At 44.1% G+C, this 22945-nt stretch overlaps 1 protein-coding gene across 2 annotated transcripts in view; it reads left to right on the top strand.

Moving 5' to 3' along the window:
• Positions 1-22945, top strand: part of RNF13 (ring finger protein 13) — a 135722-nt gene that overhangs the window by 4233 nt on the left and 108544 nt on the right. For both annotated transcript variants that reach the window (XM_042853660.2, XM_005308214.4), the window contains exons 2-3: positions 8569-8696; positions 9813-9893. In XM_042853660.2, coding sequence (XP_042709594.1) covers positions 8583-8696; positions 9813-9893 — 195 coding nt within the window. In that variant the 5' untranslated portion in view covers positions 8569-8582. The remainder of the gene's footprint in view (positions 1-8568; positions 8697-9812; positions 9894-22945) is intronic.

Raw genomic sequence — 22945 nt, 5'->3', positions numbered from 1 at the left:
TTCCTTAACTCCCATTAGTAATATTGAATTAAACCAAATGTATCCAGAAAAGACTCACCTTTCAATATTCACTAAAATGCAGATGGAAATCTCAAAAAACATGATGGGAAAACGCCTGCTCCACCGAACATGCAACTTTTGAAGCTTATGCAGGCAAAACTCTCAGTGATTTTGATGCATGACTGCAGGTTATATAATGTAAAAATATAAACAAAAGTGCAATTCTACAGCTAGTTAAAATTAAAATAAATAAAGAAATGCAATGTTAAAGTTTCAAAAGCATCATTAACTAAGTCCCCTCGTACATGCTATATGTTGTATGGATTTACATTGTACAATCTTTTTAGCAGGCCTGATGTAATTTGAAAAGAGGCTTCCAATAAGGAGGAAGCTAGTATAATGTTTAGAGGATAGAACTGTGAGTCAGGAGTTTTCTACTCTGCTCTGGTAGTGATTCCGCAGCATTCTTGTCTGTGACTCTTGGTCAAGTCATCAAGGTCCCAATTTTCAATCCTGGGTACCTACAATTAGGCACATAAATCCTTGTGTAGTCACTCGAACAAGACTACTTATTCAGAGGAGCTGAGTACCCACATCTCAGTGGAGTGCCTCTTTAACAGAATTTTACAGATCAATAATACTTTTTACTATCTCACAGGCATGTTATGAGGTTTAACTCAGTTTTTACTAAGTGCTTTGAGATCCTCTGATGAAAATTATAAGTGCAAATTATTAACAGTAAAATGAGGCACTCAAGTAAAAAAAATCACTTGTCTGATTTTTTTTAACCTATTGTTGTTATAACACCCAACACTAGTGTAACTGAAAGTTTGTGGGGAAATTACACTATATTATACCATTTTATGTATAGCTAGTTTCACTGCTTCCCCTATATAGTCAGTAAGTTTTCCCTCTGCTGTTTGTGCAAGCAATTGTAAAACCAGAGATATTGCTAGAGAGTCAGAGGCAGGTGTGGAACCTGCAACTTTCTTTAACTCAAATTGGCTAGATATGTTGGTTGTGTCCAATTAGTTACCCCACAGGTAGGTTGTAAGGTTCAGATCATGGTTCATAAAACACCTCAAGATCCTCTTATTGAAGATGTTGTAGAAACACAATGTATCATAAACCATATATATTAGTATCAGAGGGGTAGCTGTGTTAGTCTGAATCTGTAAAAAGCAACAGAGGGTCCTGTGGCACCTTTAAGACTAACAGAAGTATTGGGAGCATAAGCTTGGGAGCTTGGGAGCATAAGCAAGTAATTACTTGCATCTGAAGAAGTGAGGTTCTTACCCACGAAAGCTTATGCTCCCAATACTTCTGTTAGTCTTAAAGGTGCCACAGGACCCTCTGTTGCTTTTTACATATATATTAGCTTAACACACAACTATAAATGACAGTAAATACATGTTCAGTGTCACCTAGTAATGCTGCTGTTGGGATCTTAACTTTTGCAATTCCTGACATGTTTATATTCAGGCTTAGAAGGATTTGATTTTTAACAGATAAATGTTAGTAAACATCGATTTCACTGTACTCAAACAGAAAAAATATTTCCATTGATAATCAAAATTTACAGATAGCAAAGAAGGAAAAATGCTGCTTGAGAACTTAGTGTTTGATTTAAGAATATTTATTTTGTCAACATAACATGTTGAAATATACAATTTGTGGGTTCAACAGTTAAATCTTTCACTTTTTGAATCCCAATGTTTGTCATTAAATAATTCTCACCCCCCTCTTCTCTGCCTCCCTAATTTAAACTGTGAAAATTTAAAATTAAAGTTTTAAAGTGCTTTGAAAATACATTGATATGTCAAAATTATAAAAAATTGAATTTTGTCAACCTTATTTATATTTAACTCTACTTACTTATAATTCCATTAATGTAGTTTCTTCTTCATTTAATTTCCTTGTACTAAAAGGAAAGAATAAAAGATTATCTGTGCTTAATATTGGTATTGATGCAAACTGGGCTTTGAAGTTAATGTCATAATGAAGTAAGCAGGGGAGTTACGCTTTGGTTAGAGGCAATTTTCTTAAAACTGAGTACAAGTGGCAACAGGAACACATTTAAATTGTGATGGGTGAGCCTTCAGTAAAAGAGAGAGGTCTAGATCCTGGGCTTCAGCCAAGGACCTTTTATTGCAGCTCAGGGTAGAAGGTGCAAAGATGGCTTTACATTGTGAGCTGAGCTGGACCCCTGATAAAAATTAGATTAGTGTAAGGGCTGCTCTAATTTATGGTGGCTATCAACATCTTCTGGGGCTATTCCAGGAGCCAGAGATCATCTGGGGATTAGTGACATTCTGGCCACACCTTCTTCTGGTCATGTCCTTAAACGGGCCACTGGGAAGGGGTTGCTATGGGAGCAGCATCCTCCAGCTCCAGGTCTGTTTCATGCTGGAGGAATGGCAGAATTTGCCCAATGCTCTTATGTGATCATTATCTGCCATCCCAACCTTGAAGGGATTTTTGTTTTTCATATTCAAGAATGATCTTGTGTTTGATCACATGGTCTTGTCTAATGAAAAACAAGCAAGCATGTGTCTTAAGTATTAAAATGTATTTTCACACTCTTTTGGTAATTTAGTCTGGGATAAAGTTTCTCCAGAAAGGAGTAATTCTTTACTCTTGACCACATATAAAACCAATTCACTGCACAATCTAATTAATCTATTAGCTGCTGAAATTAAAAAAAATAAGTCTAGGGTCCAGTTGAGTGCAAGTAAACCACACTTGGTATCCTTAAAAACAACGAGGCGGTCTTGTGTGGCCCATTCATGTTCTCTTTAACTAACTGAGCACAGGAACAGGCCAATGAACTGATTTGTAAATCAAATGCTAGGGGTATGCATAGTTTATTGTCCTTTAAAGTTCCTCCTCCTTCTACTCCATAAAACTTTTAGAGTAACATTAAGGGGAGTAGTCGGTAAAAATATTGTTATTATGTAAGTACTCAAAAATAGTCTTCAGTTAAAGACTTTGATAAATTAAAATTAGATGTTATTTTTGTGGAACACACAGTGTTAATATGGAGCTATATCACATCACCCTTTCTGAAGCAGAACTCCCTCTGATTTCAGTGGGGAATTCTGTTTTAAAAATATCCTTAATACAAGGAGTCATGGAGAGAAAAGCTAAATTAAATAAAAATTTTCTTTTAAGTCTATCATGAATATTCCAGAAGGAAAGGGATTCTAGATTTACATTAGCAGAACAGACTGTGAACACTTCCTATTTTATTTGGGTCTTCCAGAAGACATTCCATAATTACTACCTCTGTTTTCAACTCTTCTTCCCCTACCACCTCTGTTCTCATTTTTGTATTTTCCTCTTTTCCTCAGTGTTTACTTTCCATTTAGTTTTGTTTGTTTGTTTTTATTTATCTTCTTATTCAGTGGGACTGACAGATGCACATATTCTGTGTTTAAATAAATCACATAAGGAAAAGGGTACATAAACTAATGTGTTATTGTTTTTTGTATACCCACAGCCCGTCCCTTATTCTGGGGGCAGACATGGGGCAGTGTCCCCCCCCCCCCCCCCCATCTAGAAGAGGGAGGAGAGTCAGGCCAGGTTCCCCAATCATCCCTTGGATCCAACCTTTGGCCCATTCCTCATCTCACCCCTTGCAGGGAGAACAGACTTCTGTAGCTCAAGTGGTAGGCTATGCTGCAGTACTGAAGGTTCAGTGTTCAAACCCTGGTGATTGGGGAGTGTTACAGTTGCATATAATGAAATTTGTTCTTCCTTTTAAAAATAAACAAACCTCAAATTACATTAAATGTTAAAAGTCAAGCATTCAGAAGTTAGGAAATGTTAGATTTATGGTTACCTGTCCACTTTTAATTTGCCCTCCTTATGTGTATGCATTATGGTAGTTTTTAATTACATACAGGTTCCCTCCCCCCCAAGATACTGCCTATTAAGTGCATAGGGAAACAGACTTAATGTTTCATGGGCAACATAAATTTAGCATTTCCTGACTTTACAACCTAAATAATTCTTTTTATGTATGCAGTTATTCAGTATTTGTATAACAATAGCAACTCGAGGTCCCAACTCACATTGGGACCACATAGTATTAGATACTGTACCAGCACTTAGTAAGAAATTATGTTTGCCCTGAAGAGTTTACAGTCTAAACAGGTAAGTCAGACAGAGGCTGAGAGAAAGGAAAGTAACACAGAGTGACTAGAGAGATGTTTGGCAAATGTCATGTTAGTTTCATTTAAAAGAAAATAAATATTTAACAAGAACTGATCATACATACTATGCAAGTACATAAAATTTTCCATCTCTATTATTTACAGTCATTAAAGATCTGTTAAATAAGTTTATGAAAGCCATAAATCTCATAACAGGTTTGAAATAGGTGGGTTAGTTATTCATTTCAAAGCCCCATTGGATTTATTGGAGGGGGGGGGGAAGCGTGATTACCTGAGTGAGACTATGCAAGTAAGGATTATTATTCATGTGAGGCTTGCAGGCCCCTAGTTTGTATTCTGAACATTTCTGAGAAGAAATTCCTAAAAACGATTGCCTAGCAAAACAAAAAAGCCCCCCAAAACAATGAATCAGGAATTTTAAAAGGCAGTTCCTTTTTGAAAAATGATTCAGCAGAGAAGACTTGGTCCCTCTCGTTATTCAGAGATAAAGTTGTTGATTTTAGTGGTTTTACAGGTTTTTAACATTGTAGAATGAACACAACTATGGAAGAGGGAGCTGAGATCAATTCTTTCTTGCACATCAACAGAATTGTTTAGGAAGGGCCAGATTCATAGCTTGTGTAAATTGGTGTAGCTTCATTAAAGACAATGATCTATGCATGTTTACGCCAGCTGAGGATCTAGCTCAGTGTTACAAATAATAGGTCCAATCAGTTACACCTGTGCAAACCTGAAGACAATAGGGCTGCACAGGTTAGCACAGCAATATGAATAATTATGCCCTATTCCTTATTTGTATTATAGTGGCACCCTTGGGCTCAGTCATGCATCAAGGCCCCATTGTACAAACACATAACAAAGACAGTACCTGCTCCAAAGAGCTTACAGTGTGTGAGGGCAAAGATTTCAGGAGTGATTAGAGGTTTTGGGTGCACAACTTGATACCTTGAGATCAGATTTTTATAGGACAGGTGCCCAGCACATTCTAAAAATCAAGTTCATGTAAGGTGTCAAGTTGGGCACCCCCCCCCAAAAAATAAAAAAAAAATCACTAGTCACTTTTAAAAATCCTACTGTGGACTTTAAGGTCTTTGTTACCTAAGACATGCTTTGTGCTAAAATGTTGGTGCTGAGCAAAAGAAACATAATAGTGTCTTTTATCCATAGATCTCGAAGTGCTTTACAAAGGTGGGTATCGTTATCCCCATTTTACAAATGGCAAAAATGAGTCTCAGGTCACTTCACAAGTCAGTGTTTGAGTTGGGAAGAGAAGCAAGATTCCCTGACTTTCAGTCATGTGCTCTAGCCACTGGAATATGTGCCCTAGTGGCTAGAGAACTGGACAATGACTCAGGAGACCTGGCTCTACTACTTGGGCAAGCCACTTTCTCTCCTGGTGCCTCAGTTTCCATATGTGTAAATTGGGGATAATATTGACCTCCTTTGTAAAGCACTTTAAAATCTACTGATGAAAAGTGCTATATTGAATGTAGGACTGGAAAAGATCCCAGTAGGTCATCTAGTCCATCCCCTGTCCCCCCAAGTTGGGGATTTTTTAGGTATACTTAATCCTGCCTCAACACCTGTTTGCTAAATCTGTTCTTAAAAGCCTCCAATGGCAGGGATTCCACACACCAGTTATTTCTGTGCTGCCTAAATAAATCAACACTTTGGTATTCACTTCTGTCTGTAGACCAACAATAACTGGTACCTGCAAAAAGTTAATTAAAAATGAATGTGTGGATTTTGAGTTGTTTGTAATTGCTTATAGTTTAGCTATTAGCTTAATATTGTGGCACTCAGCCCATTAATTCAAAGATTAGCAGCTGACAGTGAAATTTGTGAAGTATTGTATGAAATATTATGCAGTGGTTAAATGCTATAATGATGGGGCTACAGAAAACTATGGGCATATATACACACAAAAGTTGTACCTCTTTAATTATACAGGTATAGTTACAGCAGTACAACACCCTTTGCGTTGACACTGTTGCACCAGTACAAAGGTGCTTTACACGATTATAGGTATTTCTATACATGAAGGGGAATAAGCTTCACTGATGGCACCTTCGTACCTATGTAACTGCATCCACACAAGGGCTTGTGTCATTATAATTATTTCAGTTAAAAAAAAAAAGAGCCACACCTCCTAGCTAAAATAGTTATATTGGTACAAAATCTGTGTGTAGACCAGGCCTAAATAGGAATCATTAATTTATTTTACCTTCTCAATCAATATATTTAAAACCAGGTAATAGCTAGTGACCTTAGAAGCCTAAAAGTCAACTCAGAAAGGTAGTAACATGAGGCCACCTTTTAATATCTTTCTACAGACTGTTTAAATTAATATTGATTGATAAAAATGAGTGTCAGACATTTAATGTCTGAGACTTTAAAACTGACGTGGTGGATTTTTGAAGAAAAGTTCTTTCTGAAAAGGTTAAATCTTTTAAGTTGTTACAGTATCTCATTTCTGTTTCAAAACAAATCACTGTTTTCAAAATATGATAGTTCTGAAATTCTCTCTATTGATTGCTTTGTAAATTATATTTTAGCTGGAAAGTTAAAAACAAAAGCTGAATTGATTTCCTTTGGAATCACTTGACGGGAGTGTTTGATTTCCTTTTAAAATACAGTAACTCCTCACTTAAAGCCATCCTGGTTAACGTTGTTTCGTTGCTGATCAGTTAGAGAACATGCTCATTTAGAGTTGCGCAATGCTCCCTTATAACTTTGTTTGGCAGCCACTTGCTTTATCCAGCACTTGCAGAAAGAGCAGCCCATTGGAGCCAGCTGGTGGGGGCTTGAAACCAGGGTGGGCCGGCAGCCCCCCTATCAGCTCCTCTAAGTTCCCTGTGCGGCAGCCCCCAGCAGGCTATCAATTGCCGGGCAGCTCAGCTGTCCCTCCCTCTACTGCCATGTGCTGCTCCTGCCTTCTGCCCAAGGCCGGCTCCAGGCACCAGGCAACCAAGCACATGCTTGGGGCGGCACCTGGTAAGGGGCGGCCAATCTTGGGGTAGCGGGGGGCAGCGCGGAGCGGCGCGGCATTCCGCGGGGGGGAGGGGCACTCCGGCGGCGCTCGGCGGGAGGCGCTCCGGCACGCGGGCGGCGCGGCGCTCGGCGGGGGGCGGGTTCCGGCTGCGCGGCGCTTTTTTTTGCTGCTTGGTGCAGCAAAAAAGTTAGAGCCGGCCCTGCTTCTGCCTTGGAGCTGCTCCCCGAAGCCTCCTGCTTTCTGTGCAAGGAGGAGGGGGAAAGAGGGGTGCTAATGTCAAGGTGTCCTCCCCCCAAACTCCTTTACCCCTTCTCCACAAAGCAGGGGGGACACACAACAGGGCTCAGGACTGAGGGAGCTTGCTGGCAGCAGCTGCTATCTCAACTTGCTGATCTACTTAAAAAGGCAGTGTACTTAGAGTGGGGTCAGCATACTTAAAGGGGCAATGCGCATCTCTCATACACAGGGTGTGTGTCTCTGTCTCTCTCTGCCATGTTGTCTCCCCTCCCTCCATTCCTGCTGCCTTGTAGAGTGTGAGGCTACATTAACAATGTGTTACCCTGGAGGGCTCAGCTGAGTGCTAGTTCATCATTTAGCGGTAAGGCATTCCATGAGAAATATCCCTCCCTCTTCCACCCTCTGACTTCACCACCTCAACCAATCTTCATAATCATCATTGCTATGTATAGTATTCAATTGTTTGTTTAAAACTTATACTGTGTGTGTGTGTGTATATATATATATATATATATATATACATCAAAAATATAGTCTTTTGTCTGGCAAAAAAAATTTCCCCGGAACCTACCCCCCCATTTACATTAATTCTTATGGGGAAATTGGATTCACTTAACATAGTTTTGCTTAAAGTCGCATTTTTCAGGAACAAAACTACAACGTTAAGCGAGGAGTTACTATAAGAATATGCATTATATGCATGTCCACTGCTTAATACCAACAGTAAGTTGCTTGGATAGCTTGCATATTGTCTGTGTAAAGTATTTTCATTGTTCCTGTCAATTAAGAATAACCATAAAATCTCTTAAAATATTCCTTTGAAAGACAACATTTTAGCTAATCTAAATAGATGTTGGCTAGTTTGCTCTGATCAATAGGAGACTAACAGATATTTTTAGGTTTCAGAGTAGCAGCCGTGTTAGTCTGTATCCGCAAAAAGAACAGGAGTACTTGTGGCACCTTAGAGACTAACAAATTTATTTGAGCATAAGCTTTCATGGGCTACATCCAAAGAAGTGGGCTGTAGCCAACGAAAACTTATGCTCAAATAAATTTATTAGTCTCTAGGATGCCACAAGTACTCCTGTTCTTTTTGCAGATATTTTTTCCTAAAAATATCTGCTACATGCCATGATTATTTATTTTGTTTTGTTTTATTTACAGATATTTAATCTAAAATGCTGTTGTCAATAGGAATGTTAATGTTGTCTGCCACTCAGATCTACACCATCCTGACAGTTCAGCTGTTTGCTTTCCTAAACCTTTTGCCTGTGGAGGCAGATATTTTAGCGGTAAGTGTAATAAATGTTTTTACATGCAAATGAATGGGAATTTCTTTCAGATTTTCCTACTTATACATCATATCATGCGATGCATTTTAAAACATTATCAGTGCAAAGTTAATAGTACCTATAGATTTTACCAATTACATCAAGACTTTTCAGGGAAGGTTAGGGTTAGAGTTAGGTGCTGATATCTCTTTGAAATTCAGTGTGAGTAAGACACCTAACTCCCTTTGGATCTCCTGCCATAGATCTTTAAAAAGAACGCCCCACTGATTTAATTTAATGGTCAAAATAAGATAGCTAGCAGACCATAATACCTTCTACAATCAAGAGCTTTTATAAGTTTGGGGTTTTATGCAGAAAACTGAAAATCTGCCAAGAGCTGTTTTTGCCGTGTTTATTAGAGACTTGTATGGTATCCACCCACTAGGGCTATAGGAAAAAAAAAAAGTCACGGGGAACAGGAAAGTGTGGCTTATGCAGTTTTAGAGCCGTTATGCAATGTTGCATATGTTGACTCTCAGCTTCCACAAAAAGAAAACATTTTAGAACGTAACTGTTTAAACTGAGTATCTTTACTCACTTCCCTGTGAACTAAAATCTTTGTAGGGTGTTAAGGATTCCCTCCCTGGAGACATTTTAAAAAGCTGGTTCATTTCAAAGTGAAGAAAATCCTCTCTTCGGAAGCATGTTCATGAGGCATAGCAAGATGTACCCTTTGCTCAAAGTGCACTTTGGCTACAGCCAGCTTTTTGCAAATCTGGGTTAGCATTAGTGCTTGAATTGAAGGAGAGGTTTTCCCAACATTTAGTGGAATTCATCTTTCTTTCTTGTTATTGTTAAATCATTCCAAATAAAGGAAGACTCTAGAGATCTTTTGAGTTTATTACATGGAATAAAGCTCTTCCACCTGACATCTACATCAGATTGGGTTGGGTAATATGTGGATGAAAGAACACCAGAAAACCCCTAGGGACTGGAAGCAGCAGTGTTTATGATTCATTAGTATAGTGTTAGGAGGCACTATGTATAGTACATTTTTGCCCTAAAGAATGTGAGGTTTTTCTTGTTTTCAATTTGATACATGTTACAGATCTGATTTTCTTTTATAATTATGTTTAGTATAACTTTGAAAATGGAACTCAGACATTTGATGATCTACCAGCAAGGTTTGGCTACAGACTGCCAACTGAAGGCTTGAAGGTAAGAAGCAGCATCTCTGAATACACAAAGTATAAGCTAAAACAAAATTGTTGGAATGTATTTTGTGTGCTATGTTGAAAATAACTTTGTCAACACTAGCTTAAAGATAGATTTATAATTTTCACAGATATACTTTAATATTGGACTAAAAGAGGATGTATGAGGGGTTACCATTTTCAAGCACACCCCCTTCTGTCCATGCAGGAACACAGCCCTCACCTCCCTGTTGGTGCTTGCAATCATTTATTCTGACCCAGATACTGAGAACAAGTCCTTTGGTGGGTTCAATTTATTAACTTTTCTAGAGTACAAAGGATCCTTCTTTTAGCCCCTCAAGTCCAACCCTTAATTTAGCTCTAGGGCGAATGACAACAAGCATCCCACGAGTTCTTCTTCGAGTGATTGCTCATGTGTATTCCACAGTAGGTGTGCGTGCTCGCCACATGCACCGGTGCCAGAAGTTTTTCCCTTAGAAGTACCTGTAGTGGGGGAGCCCCGCTGTGACCCCTGGAGTGGCGCCTCTATATCACGCTGCGTGCTCCCCCCACCCTCAGTTCCTTCTTGCCGCCAGTGAAGGTAGTCGGAACTTGTGCTCCAGCTTTGCTGCAGCGTTTTCCTTAGTAGTACGATCTTCGACCGTTACTAGTTTCTCCAGTTAGTAGCCTGGCTCGGGGCATGCCCCGAGCCCCAGGCTTCAAATCATGTGACTCCTGTCGCAATTCATGCCCAGAAGCGATCCACACTCCAAGTCTCTTCGCTGTCTGGGCGAGGTTCACATAAGTGAGCGGTGTAAAATCTTTAAGTCCTTCAAGCCCCGGACTAAACGCGAACATGAGATCTGACTCCGGGCTCTGCTTATGGAGTTGGCTCTGGCCCTGGCACTGGTGCGCCAACCCGACCTAGCGTCGGGCACCACGTCCTCGGTGCAGAGTGAAGCCCCATCCACCAGTCAGCACCGCTCCCCTGCCAAGGAGCAAGGCAAGACCCAGCGGCGCCGAGACAAGGACAGGGGTGAGGCTGGACCTGAGTTGGGCAGCCCACGATCCCCCTGGGGACCCAGACCTCCGACTCGCGCGGAGCAGAGTAGTCCGGCCCTGTCAGCACGTGACTCCCCGACGATGAGGATTCCGACGACACCGGAGGCAGCTCAGGCAGCGCGCGACATCCTCGTCATGCCGGTACCAAGCGGGCCCCCGAGTTGGGGCCCCGCTCCCGAGGAAAGCCGTCGCTGGGCGCCCACCAGCCCTCACCGTCCAGGTCGGAGGTTAAGGTCCCTGCTCAATCCGCGGGGCCTTCCCGTAGCCCGCGTCAGGTCTTCACTCTGTTCTCGAGGTCACCTGGGAGCGAGTCGCTGGAGTCTTCCTCAGCCCACAGGGGCCGCAGGCGCCGGGACAGAAAGTGTCGACACTCCTCGTCCAGCCACAATGATAGCAGGTCTCAACGCCATCGGCACCGCTGATCATACCACGGCGCGTGCCATGCTCTGAGTGCATCCCGACCGGCACCGACGCGTTGTAGCCGGAGTCGCCGACGGGAGTCCAGAGATAGCACCTCCGACGTTTACGTCTCATCGTCATCGAGGTCTAAATCCCAAGGCCGGACCCGACATAGACGGGACCGATTGAGCCGCTCTACGGCACTGTGCGATCTTTGGTCACCACCCTGCAGACTCTCTGCCTGTATGTCCCGCCAGCCAAGGACAAACTCAGGCCGCAGCCCTCAGCTCCCCCCGTAAGGGGCAGATACGAGCCCCCGCCTAAGAGGCCTGGGGACCAGAGGCGTAGGTCACAGCACCAGTCGCGTTTGGCCCTGCGCCCCGCCCCTTGAAGGGCAAGAGGCAGGGGAAGAGGCATTTTTGACTCTTTGCAGGGGGCCACCTGGCCTGTTGCCAGGGAAGCCCTCCAGTTAATAAAGTTGGTTTTTGGCAACCGTTTATCGGCCTTCAGAGTGCATTGGTCCTCTGTACCATCTCCGAGGGGTACAGGCTGCAGTTCGATGCAACCCCACCACATCATCCTCCGTCCCGGGATGTCTCTGGGGAACCGGAACACGCGCTCCTTTTAAATCAGGAGGTGATGCATCTTCTCGCCCTAGGCGCGGTGGAGTGGGTACCTCGGGAATTTCAGGGCAAAGGGTTTTACTCCCGGTATTTCCTGATCCCGAAGGCGAAAGGCAAGTCAGACCCATCCTCGACCTGCGGAATCTCAACCAGTTTCTCGTTCGCTGCAAATTCCGTACGGTGTTCCTGACCTCTATTTTTCCGACTCTGGACCCGGGGGATTGGTTTGCATCCCTGGACCTCCAGGATGCGTACTTCTATATCCACATATTTGAGGGTCACAGGCGCTTCCTCCGCTTCCTGGTAGGGACAGACCACTACCAGTTTACGGTCCTTCCCTTTGGCCTTTCCACGGCTTCCAGGGTTTTTACCAAATGCATGGCCTCAGGAGGAACGGGCTGTAGATCTTTCCCTACCTGGACGACTGGCTGCTCAAGGACAAGTCTCAGTCCCAGGTGCAGGCACAGATAGAATTCCTGCTAGATACCTGCACGAGTCTAGGCCTACTGGTGAACAAGGAAAAGTCCACGTTAGTCCCGGTTCAGCACATACACTTCATAGGGGCGCTGTTAGACTCCCTGGTGGCCATGGCCTCCCTCCCCCGGAACAGGTTCGAGACGCTCAAAGGTCTCATTACCTTGGTCACAGCCTTTCCGGTGATGATGGCACGGGTGTGCCTTTAAATCCTAGGCCATATGGCAGCATGCACCTCCGTGGTGCGACATGCCAGGATCAGGATGAGGCCCCTCCAACTCTGGCTGGTCTCCCAGTATTCCCAGGCCAAGGACGGCCTGGACAAGGTCGTCACGTTGCCACCCAATGTAGTGGCCGACCTGCAATGCTGGTCCCTCCCGAGCAACATGCTTCAGGGTATCCCCTCCAGGGAGCCCCCTCCCTCACTAGATCTGGTGTCGGACGCCTTGGACTTGGGATGGGGAGCCCATGTGGGGAGCTTCAAAACCCAGGGCAGATGGTCACCCTCGGAATTGCATCTGCACATAAATGTCAGGGAGCTCAGAGCGGTGCGCCTGGCGTGCGTAGCCTTCAGCCAGCAACTGGGTGGAAGGTGGTCAGAGTCCTCACGGACAATACGACCGTGATGTATTATATCAACAGGCAAGGGGGCACGCGTTCCGTAGCCTTGTGCCAGGAATCCCAGCTCCTGTGGGAGTTCTGTATAGCCCACAACATCCTTCTGAGGGCTTTTCACCTGCCCGGCAGGCGCAATACGCTCGCAGATCGCCTAAGCAGGTTCTTCTCCCAACAACACGAGTGGTCTCTGCACAGGGAGGTGGCCAGGCAGCTCTTCCTGGAGTGGGGCATTCCCCAGGTAGATCTATTTGCCACTGTCTAGAATCGCCTATGCCCATGATTCTGCTCCAGGGCGGGAGAGGGCGAAGGGGCGATATCTGACGTGTTCCTAATCCCATGTTCAGGCCGCCTGTTCTATGCCTTCCCGCCCTTCCCCCTGATAGGCAGGGTCCTACAGAAGGTAAAGGCAGACGGGGCTCGGATTGTCCTCATAGCCCCGGATTGGGCCCGTCAACATTGGTACGGGACCCTCCTGCAACTTTTAGTGGCTCCCCCGTGCAGGCTGCCGCTCTGACTGGACCTCCTCTCCCAGGAGGGAGGATATCTCCTCCACCCCAACCTGGCCGTGCTCCATTTGACAGCGTGGCTGCTCCCTGGTTGAATGAGGAGGAGGGGAGGTGTTCTGAGGACGTTAGACAGGTCCTGCTTCAGAGCAGGAAACCGTCCACATGTCGAACCTACCTGGCCAAATGGTATCGGTTCTCCATGTGGGCGAGGGAGAGGGGTTTTTCCCCCTCCTCCGCGTCTATCCAGCTCATCCTCGATTACCTCCTGTCCCTTAGGACCCAAGGGCTGGCGCCCTCCTCGGTCAGGGTGCACCTGGCGGCCATTTCGGCTTTCCACCCCCTGTGCAGGGCCTCTCGGTGTTTTCACACCACATGACCTCCCGGTTCCTGAAAGGGCTGGATCGGGCATTCCCTTACGCTAGACCCCCGATCCCGCTCTGGAACCTGAACCTTATTCTCTCCCGCCTCACAGGGCCTCCCTTCGAGCCTCTCGCCACGTGTTCGTGGTCCCACTTATCGTGTAAAGTGGCATTCCTGGTGGCTATCACCTCAGCCCGCCGGGTCTCGGAGCTTAGGGCCCTGACCTCCGAATCCCCGTATACGGTCTTCCATAGGGATAAGGTCCAGCTCTACCCGCACCTAGCCTTTCTGCCGAAGGTAGTCTCGGCTTTTCACATGGATCCGGACATCTTCCTCCCTGTCCTCTGTCCTAAGCCCCATTCCTCCAATGAGGAATGACGCCTGCACATGCTAGATGTGCGTAGGGCGCTGGCTTTTTACTTAGACCGAACCAGGTCATTCTGTAAATCCCCTCAGCTTTTCATTGCTTCGGCTGAGCGCATGAGGGGGTGACCGGTCTCCACCCAGCGGATCTCCCGCTGGATCACCTCGTGCATACGCACTTGTTATGACCTGGCAGGGGTTCCCCCGCCTCCTACAGTGAAGGCTCATTTGACGAGAGCTCAGGCCTCGTCCGCTGCCTACGTGGCTCATGTCCCTATTCAGGACATCTGCAGGGCTGCTACATGGTCCTCTGTCCATATCTTTTCATCGCACTATGCGATCGTCTCCCAAATGCGAGATGACGCCGGGTTTGGTAGGGCGGTGCTGCGCCCGGGTAACCCTTAAACTCCTACCCGCCTCCATCAGGTATAGCTTGCAGTCACCTACTGTGGAATACACATGAGCAATCACTTGAAGAAGAAAGGACAGTTACCTGTTCCGTAACTGGCATTCTTCGAGATGTGTTGCTCAGGTGTATTCCACATCCCGCCCTCCTTCCCCTCTGTCGGAGATGTCTGGCAGGAAGGAACTGAGGGTTGGGGGAGCGCGCAGCCCCCTTTATGGCGCGATATAGAGGTGCCACTCCAGGGGTCGCAGCAGGGCTCCCCCACTACGGGTACTGCTAAGGGAAAAACTTCCGCCACCGGTGCACGTGGCGAGCACACAAACATACTGTGGAATACACCTGAGCAACACCTCTCGAAGAACGCCAGTTACAGAACAGGTAACTGTCCTTTCTCCAGTCCTCCTCCTGGGGCCTGTGTACTGTAAGCCAGGCAGGTTTACCTTCCTTGTATCCAGCCCACTTTCTGGATCCCAATAGGATCCAGCGGTTCCACAGCCATCCTCCTGGGCCTGTGTTCATTCAGAGCTTCTAGCTCTGCATTGGGAAAGCTTAGTAGGCAGCCCTCATCTCTAGCCACTCCTTTCCCTGGGAGCCTGCTTTCTGTGGGAGCACACCCTTCAACTGAGCCCTGTTAGCCTTTTCAGGTCCAGATGCTCATTACTCAGTAAACTGTCCCCCAGCCAAGTAGGCAGTTAATTGCTTACAGGTGGGTTTATTCTCCTTAGAGAAGCCCATCTTAGGTAGATTGGGCCATGACTCCCCTTAAAGGGGCCAGCCATCCCATGACAGGATGCATCTGTTAGTCTTGTTTATATAGGAAAAATATGGTGGTCTACCATATAGCAAAGTCCTACAGTTCACACTGGTTTTTTTTTGATATAGTATGGACCCCATCTTGCAAGGTATTGCGCTCAAATACTATCCTGGCCTATAGAAAACGTGGTTGTCAGAAAAAATAGCCTGAGTGGCTATATTGTACTAAGTTACTTAGTTTTTGTGATAAAGCTCTTCATGTTTATTTTAGTGATAAGTAAGTTTCTTGTATTCAAACATTCATTGCACTGGTCCCTGTCTGAGGTACATATTAAAGGATGTCTGCAACAGATGTGCACTGATTAAAGTGTACATTTAAACAGATCCTGGAGCTATGCAGACATGTTCAGTCCCCAGTCCAGCGCGGAAGAATTACTTCTCGTGTCTTACAGTACTCCTGCTAATACATCCCAGAATGATGTTTGTTTTTTGTTTTTGCAACAGCGATACAACGTTGACTCATATTTAGCTTGTGATCCACTCTGACCCCTAGATCCCTTTCTGCAGTACTCCTTCCTAGGCAGTCATTTCCCATTTTGTATGTGTGTAACTGATTGCAGAGAAAGGGGAAGTAATCTCACTGGAACTATTCAAAGTATGGGTCCTACTAATAAAGTCACATAGTGTTGCAGATTATAGGGCAGAATACACTTGGTCCCTGGGCAGGCGTGCAACCAGAGTGGTGGCAAGAGGACACAATGAAGAAGGGAGGAGAGGGGAAGAAGAGGGTAAAGGAAAGCTCAGCATAGTACCTGGATACAATGAAAGTCTTGATGCTCAGAACTGCAGGAGGAAGCATCCATGGCAGTGTTAATACTACCTCAGAAGGGACTGGGACTATATCACCCCTTGTGCCCATCTCCGTTCTGCTTCTGCTGGGGGAGTGCATACTGTTCCTTCACAAGTCCACCAAAGGCACAATATGAAATAATCCTAAAAGCAAGAATAAGCATTCAACTTCTTTAACCTTAATTTAAAATCTGAGAGTGAATTATACAGAAAGCTGTAGTTCCTTATGTTTCAATGTTAGATTTAAAGCACACTGTTTATTCAGACCAGTGTGATGCAAGGGATGCTGTGGTGTGAATGATGATAACTCAGTAAAATATCCAGGACCATAGCCACTAAAAGCTTCATATACAAGTTTAAAAACTGATATGAGTTTTAAGAAGCTAGTGTAAAAATATTAATTTAGGACTAATATTTTGAGATAATCCACTGCTCATGCAAATTTGAGCTGCAGCATCTGATATGAGTTACATCCTGTGAACAGCAGAGAGGAAACCCTACAAAAAGAGAATCATAGTAATCTGTTCTTGTGGGGGTGGGGAAGGGAAATCACTAATTTCCATACCGAGATGTGGCCCTCAGGCTAAAAAGTTTGCCCACCCCTGATCTAGAGGATAATTGAGCCATGAGCAATAGCACCACAGGGTATAAGAAACAAATCTTAGGGTCCATTCCTGCTCCCCCGATGTGAGTGACAAACATCCCATGGATTTAAATAAATACAGGATTGGGCCCTATGTTAGACAAACTTATCATAGGACTGGAAGGGACTTCGAGAGGTCATCTAGTCAAGTCCCCTGCACTCATGGCAGGACTGAGTATTATCTAGACCATCCCTGACAGGTATTTATCTACCTGCTCTTAAAAATCTCCAATGATGGAGATTCCACAACCCCCCTAGGCAATTTATTCCAGTGCTTACCCACCCTGACAGGAAGTTTTTCCTAATGTCCAACCTAAACCTCCCTTGCTGCATTTTAAGCCCATTGCTTCTTGTTCTGTCCTCAGTGGTTAAGACAACAATTTTTCTCCCTTGTCCTTGTAACAACCTTTTATGTACTTGAAAACTGTTATCATGTTCCCTCTCAGTCTTCTCTTTTCCAGACTAAACAAACCCAATTTTTTCAATCTTCACTCATAGGTCATATTTTCTAGATCTTTAATCATTTTTGTTGCTCTTCTTTGGACTTTTTCCAATTTGTCCACATCTTTCCTGAAAAGTGGTGCCCAGAACTCGACAATACTTCAGATGAGGCCTAATCAGCATGAAGTAGAGCGGAAGAATTACTTCTCGTGTCTTACAACATTCCTGTTAATATATCCCAGAATGATGTTCACTTTTTTTGCAACAATGTTACACTGTTGACTCATATTTAGCTTGTGGTCCACTATGAGCCCCAGATCCCTTTCCACAGTACTCCCTCCTAGGCTGTCATTTCCCATTTTGTATGTGTGCAACTGATTGTTCCTTCTTAAGTGAGTACTTTGCATCTGTCCTTATTGAATTTCATCCTATTTACTTCAGACCATTTCTCCAGTTTTTCCAGATCATTTTGAATTATAATCCTATCTTCCAAAGCACTTGCAACCCCTCCCAGATTGGTATTGCCCGCAAACTTTATAAGTGTACTCTCTATGCCATTGTCTAAATCACTGATGAAGATATTGAACAGAACCGGACCCAGAACTGATCCCTGCGGGACCCCACTCGTTATGCCTTTCCAGCATGACTGTGAACCACTGATGATTACTCTCTGAGGACGATTTTCCAACCAGTTATGCACCCACCTGATAGTAGCTCTATCTAGGTTGCATTTCCTTAGTTTGTTTATGAGAAGGTCATGTGAGACAGTATCAAAAGCTTTACTAAAATCAAGATATACCATGTCTTCCGCTTCTCCCCCCATCCACAGAGCTTGTTACCCTGTCAAAGAAAGCTATCAGCCTGATTTGCACAATTTTTTCAGGACAAATCCTGACTGTTACTTATCACCTTATCTTCTAGATGTTTGCAAATTGATTGCTTAATTATTTGCTCCGTTATCTTTCTGGGTACAGGCTTGATTACATTAAGAAAAACCCCAACCTCCTAATTACTGTGGGCCAGAATATGGCTAATTTGTACAGAGCTATACAGTGTGGGAAGGTGCTACTAGGCAGTGAGGAACTTCCTCCCCCATCACATGGATCTACTCTGCCACATCCCTACACTGCATTGAAACTAAATATCACAGTTTAACCTATAGTCAGTGGGTGAAAAAATGCAGTATGTGAGTGTGATATAGATTTTAGTACATCATCTGATACAGTGTCTATGAAACTCACACTCCAAATTACTTAACATTGACTTGGATAGAAATGGCTTGAAAACTGGCAGAAATCTCAGAAACAAAGGGCACTAATAAAGGGTAACATGCCACATTGCTGGGAGGTACGAAATGGGGTCCAGCAGGAATTAATGCTTGCTCCCATCTTATTTAATAAGTTAAAATGAAAGAGCAAGGTAATGAAATATATATGAGATACTAAATTGGGAAATGCTATAAATACTGGAGACGACAGAAATAATCCAAAGGGGCCTAGAGAGGTTACTAATGGGGACAGAAAATGGAAATCAGCTTGGAATAATGCAACATAATACCTCTAGGGAAAATACATTAAATATCTATTTCAAATTACGGGAGCAAGAATCGCCAGTGCAGGTTTGTGCTGTGTATTCAGGGGAACACAGAGGGTAATCCTTTTCTCAGAGGCTACAGTATGACCATATCTGCAATGTAGGCAAAACAGACAGAAGAGAAACAAAATGGATTCAAGAGGAGATGGGAAAAGGGTGATGGAGGAGGTGTGGATTTATGAATGAAAAGATTAAAGAGAGTCAAATAAGCATAGCATGTCTCATCAGCAACCTATCACCAGGCAGACAAACAGGTTATACTTTTAACATCTGCATCACAATTAAACAGCCCCTTAACCCAAACCCTGCAAGCCTGAGTCAGCAGATATGGGCCAGCCGCAGGTGTCTAATTGCAGTGTAGACATACCTTGTCAAGCCCCTGTACAGGAGTGGGAGGGAAGTCTCTGTAGCATGCACTGCAACGAAAATAGGAGGAGGTATGTAGTGGACAGGACAGGGAACCAATGGTTAGGAACAGGGAAGGAATTGTTTTTTCTCTCACCATCCCCGTGGAGCTCAGGGAGGAAATGTCATACAGTCAGACCATTTAAGCAAGGTCTTTGACCACGTCTGCACTACTGACCTCACAGCTGTACTGCTACAGCTGTGCCATTGTAAGGTCTCCAATGTAACCACTCTTTGCTAGCAGGAGAGAGCTAGCCCCAATGAGCAGCATTAGCTATGCCTGCAGGAGAGTTCACACCAGCACTTTCGTCATTGAAACTTTTGTCAGTGAGGAGGGTGGCTTTTTTCATACCCCAGGGCTGCCTCTAGGCACCAGCTGAGCAAGCAGGTGCTTGGGGCGGCCAAGGGGAAGGGGCGGCACGTCGGGCTCTTTGGCGGCAATTCGGCAGAGGGTCTGTCCCTCTCGGAGGGAAGGACCTGCCGCCGAATTGCTGCCGAAGAAGAAAGCAGCGCAGTGGAGCTGCCGCCGATCGCGATCGCAGCTTTTTAAAAAAAATTTCTATTATTTTTTTTTCACCGCTTGGGGTGGCAAAAACCCTGGAGCCAGCCCTGCATACCCCTCACCAACAAATGTTTTACCAACAAAAGTGGTAGTACAGACAAAGCTTTAGATGCACCTGCCAGTTGCAAAAGCCATGTCTGCGTGGCTTCAGTGGAGCCTTGATGCCAGGGAGTGGAAACATAAAACCAAAAACTGACATGGAGGCACAGGGCTTGACTTCTCATTGATCCCCTGGTATCAGTGCAAATTCCAAGGGATCTCTAGAGTGTGTGGGTGAACCATCTTCCTTGTGGGGAAACATCCCTGTCTCAACTGAACAACTGTAGAGAAATATTGCAAAAGGAACCTTGTATAAATTCACACACCCTGCCCCATGTTTTCTTGTAGGAGGGCTAGTCTTGTGACCAGGGCTAGTTTTGTTTAAGCTAAGATTATGTCTATACATAGCGCTTCAGTGTAGACAACCACTATAGCAATAGGAGGAGTTCTTCCATCGCTGTAGTTAATCTACCTCCCCAAGAGGTGGTAGCTAGGTCAATTGAAAAAATCTTCCATCAACCTACTGCTGTCTACACCGGGGTTAGGCTGGCATGGCTACATCTCTCAGTGATGTGGATTTTACATCCCTCTGAGATATAGATATTCTGATGTAAGTTTGGTATAAACCAGCCCTGAGACACAGAGAAATTAATTTGCCCAAGTCCATACAATGAGCCAATGGCAGAGATGAAAAAGAAATAAGGATTCTTAACTCTTGACCCTTTAACCATTAGACACACTGCCTCTCTTGATCTACTTAAGCCAGTTGCAGATGAGTGATAGGTGTAAACTGTCCTGATCCTTAATTCCTGAAAGTAGTACTGAAACCCTTTCATTTTTCTGTTTATTAAAAATTGCTGTTATAGCTGCTGGTGTAGATTCAAAATGGTGGTAATTATTATTTGATGCTTATGATCAGGCTTTGTCAGTTGATCTACCGATTGTAAATATAATTATTTATCAGCTACTGAAATAGCTGGTGCCAAAGAGTACAACAAAAGTAGTAAATTCTTCTTTCACTTAGAATGATCCATTCATATGGAACCATCTCTGGCTGAGAGCCCTTGTATAACAGCTCCTTCATTAAACATTCTTCATGTTAGATGTTGGCATTTTCTTAATAAATGCCATCTGGTTTATTGAAACATACCCTTCAATTTCTATATTTGCATGTACTTAACTTGAGCAGCTATTTTTCTATAATGTAGCCTGGTATGACTTGCCTAAAGCTTCTCTCTAAAAGCAGATTAAAGATCCCGATTTATTACTCTAGTTAAAATAAAGTGAATATTTTATAAGCAATTACCTAATAAAAGTAACACATGCTGTATGTGTCAGTACTTTTCCATCCATTGCAGTAAACTTGGGGAACCTAACCTTGGTTCCTTGCACAATGATGCAGAATTTGTAGTGGATATTGCTCTTAATAGTTACAGAAAGTGTAATGTGTCCGTCACCACAAACTCAGCAAAGACCTGATTGCTTAAAGGAACACTAATTTTAAAGTTCATATATTTTTCAAAACAAAGTATCTTATTTCTAATTAGGATTAAATCTAAAGAATTTTAAAAATCAAATTTACTTTTCATGCTTTTTATATTTCCTTTGGACAATGAAAAAGAATAAGTTTTGCTTTGGTTTATAGTCTGTTTTGCTTAGTGGAGCACCTACATTAAAACAATGCTGCAATATTTGGGTTGTAGTACTCTAAAACAGTGTTTCCCAAACCTGGGACACCGCTTGTTTAGAGAGAGCCCCTGGCGGGCCGGGCCGGTTTGTTTAACTGCCGCGTCCGCAGGTTCGGCCAATCGCGACTCCCACTGGCTGCGGTTCGCTGCTCCAGGCCAATGGGAGCTGCTGGAAACACTGCTCTAAAATAATGACATGTTAATGAATGTTGACTTAAAATGGAATTCCTGAAGAATTACTTTTGAAACCTACATTGTATTAAATGCGTTTGTTGTTTATTTAAATAAACAACAATCAGTAACAGTAGTTGTCGATGATTAGACAATTTCTTTGAAGAGTTACTATACTATACTTTTTAATTTTAGCCACAAACAATACAGTCCCTTTCTGGAGAGAGACAGAGTTCTGTGAAAATTGAGAGAAGTCTAAGGAATATGTATGAATGATGCTAATAACCTGTAAAAATACAACTTGACCGTTGTAAACTTTAATTTTCTGATCCACAACAGCACAGCTTCCTATAATTTGCATGTACATGAGAAAAAGAGTAAATGCTTTTATTCTTTTCCTGTTCCTCCTCTTCCTTCCCCCTCTCTTAGGCCTTGTCCACACTACAAAGATTTGTTGGCAAAAGATATGCCGCTTTAATTAAAACCACTGCTGCATGTCTACATTAGTTCCTTGTGTCGGCAGAGTGCATCCACAATAACAGCTCTTGAATCGACACAGAGAGCAGTGCACTGTGGTAGCTATCCCACTGTACAACTGGCCACAGGGTGCTTTGGGAAGGGTTTGCAATGCCTCATGGGGCAGGTACAGTGTCATAGCAGTCTCTACTCCCTCTCCCTCTACCCCCAATCCCCACCACAGCAGTCTGCCTGTGGCTGTGTTCCTAAGTGCAGGGCAGAACAGGAGCATTCCACATTAATGATTTGCTCTTTGTTCCACAAATGGAGCAGCACACTCAGCTGTCAGATTCTTCCTGGAACTTTGAAAGGGGAGGGACATATGCCTGCAGTGCAGCGGAGGTCCAAAACAGTGAGCAGAGCAGTCACTGCAGGCATTGTGGGATACTGGTCCTGTTGGGATCCAGGAAGTGTGCAAACGGAAGCCTGCCCACTGCTGAAGAACCTCCCCCCAGCCTAAGGGGAGGATCCCACAGGTCTGGGATTCCAAATAAGTGCAGGGGACAACTAAGGAGATAACAGGAACGGGAGTGAGGTCACGGGGCTAAACAAAGGGAACCTGACGGGGACACGGAGCAGAGAACCCCAGACAGCGCCCACTGCTCC

This window comes from Chrysemys picta, chromosome 9 (genome assembly GCF_011386835.1).
Source record: "Chrysemys picta bellii isolate R12L10 chromosome 9, ASM1138683v2, whole genome shotgun sequence".
Taxonomy (NCBI): Eukaryota; Metazoa; Chordata; order Testudines; family Emydidae; genus Chrysemys; species Chrysemys picta.
This window is presented reverse-complemented; position numbering and strand designations above follow the sequence as displayed.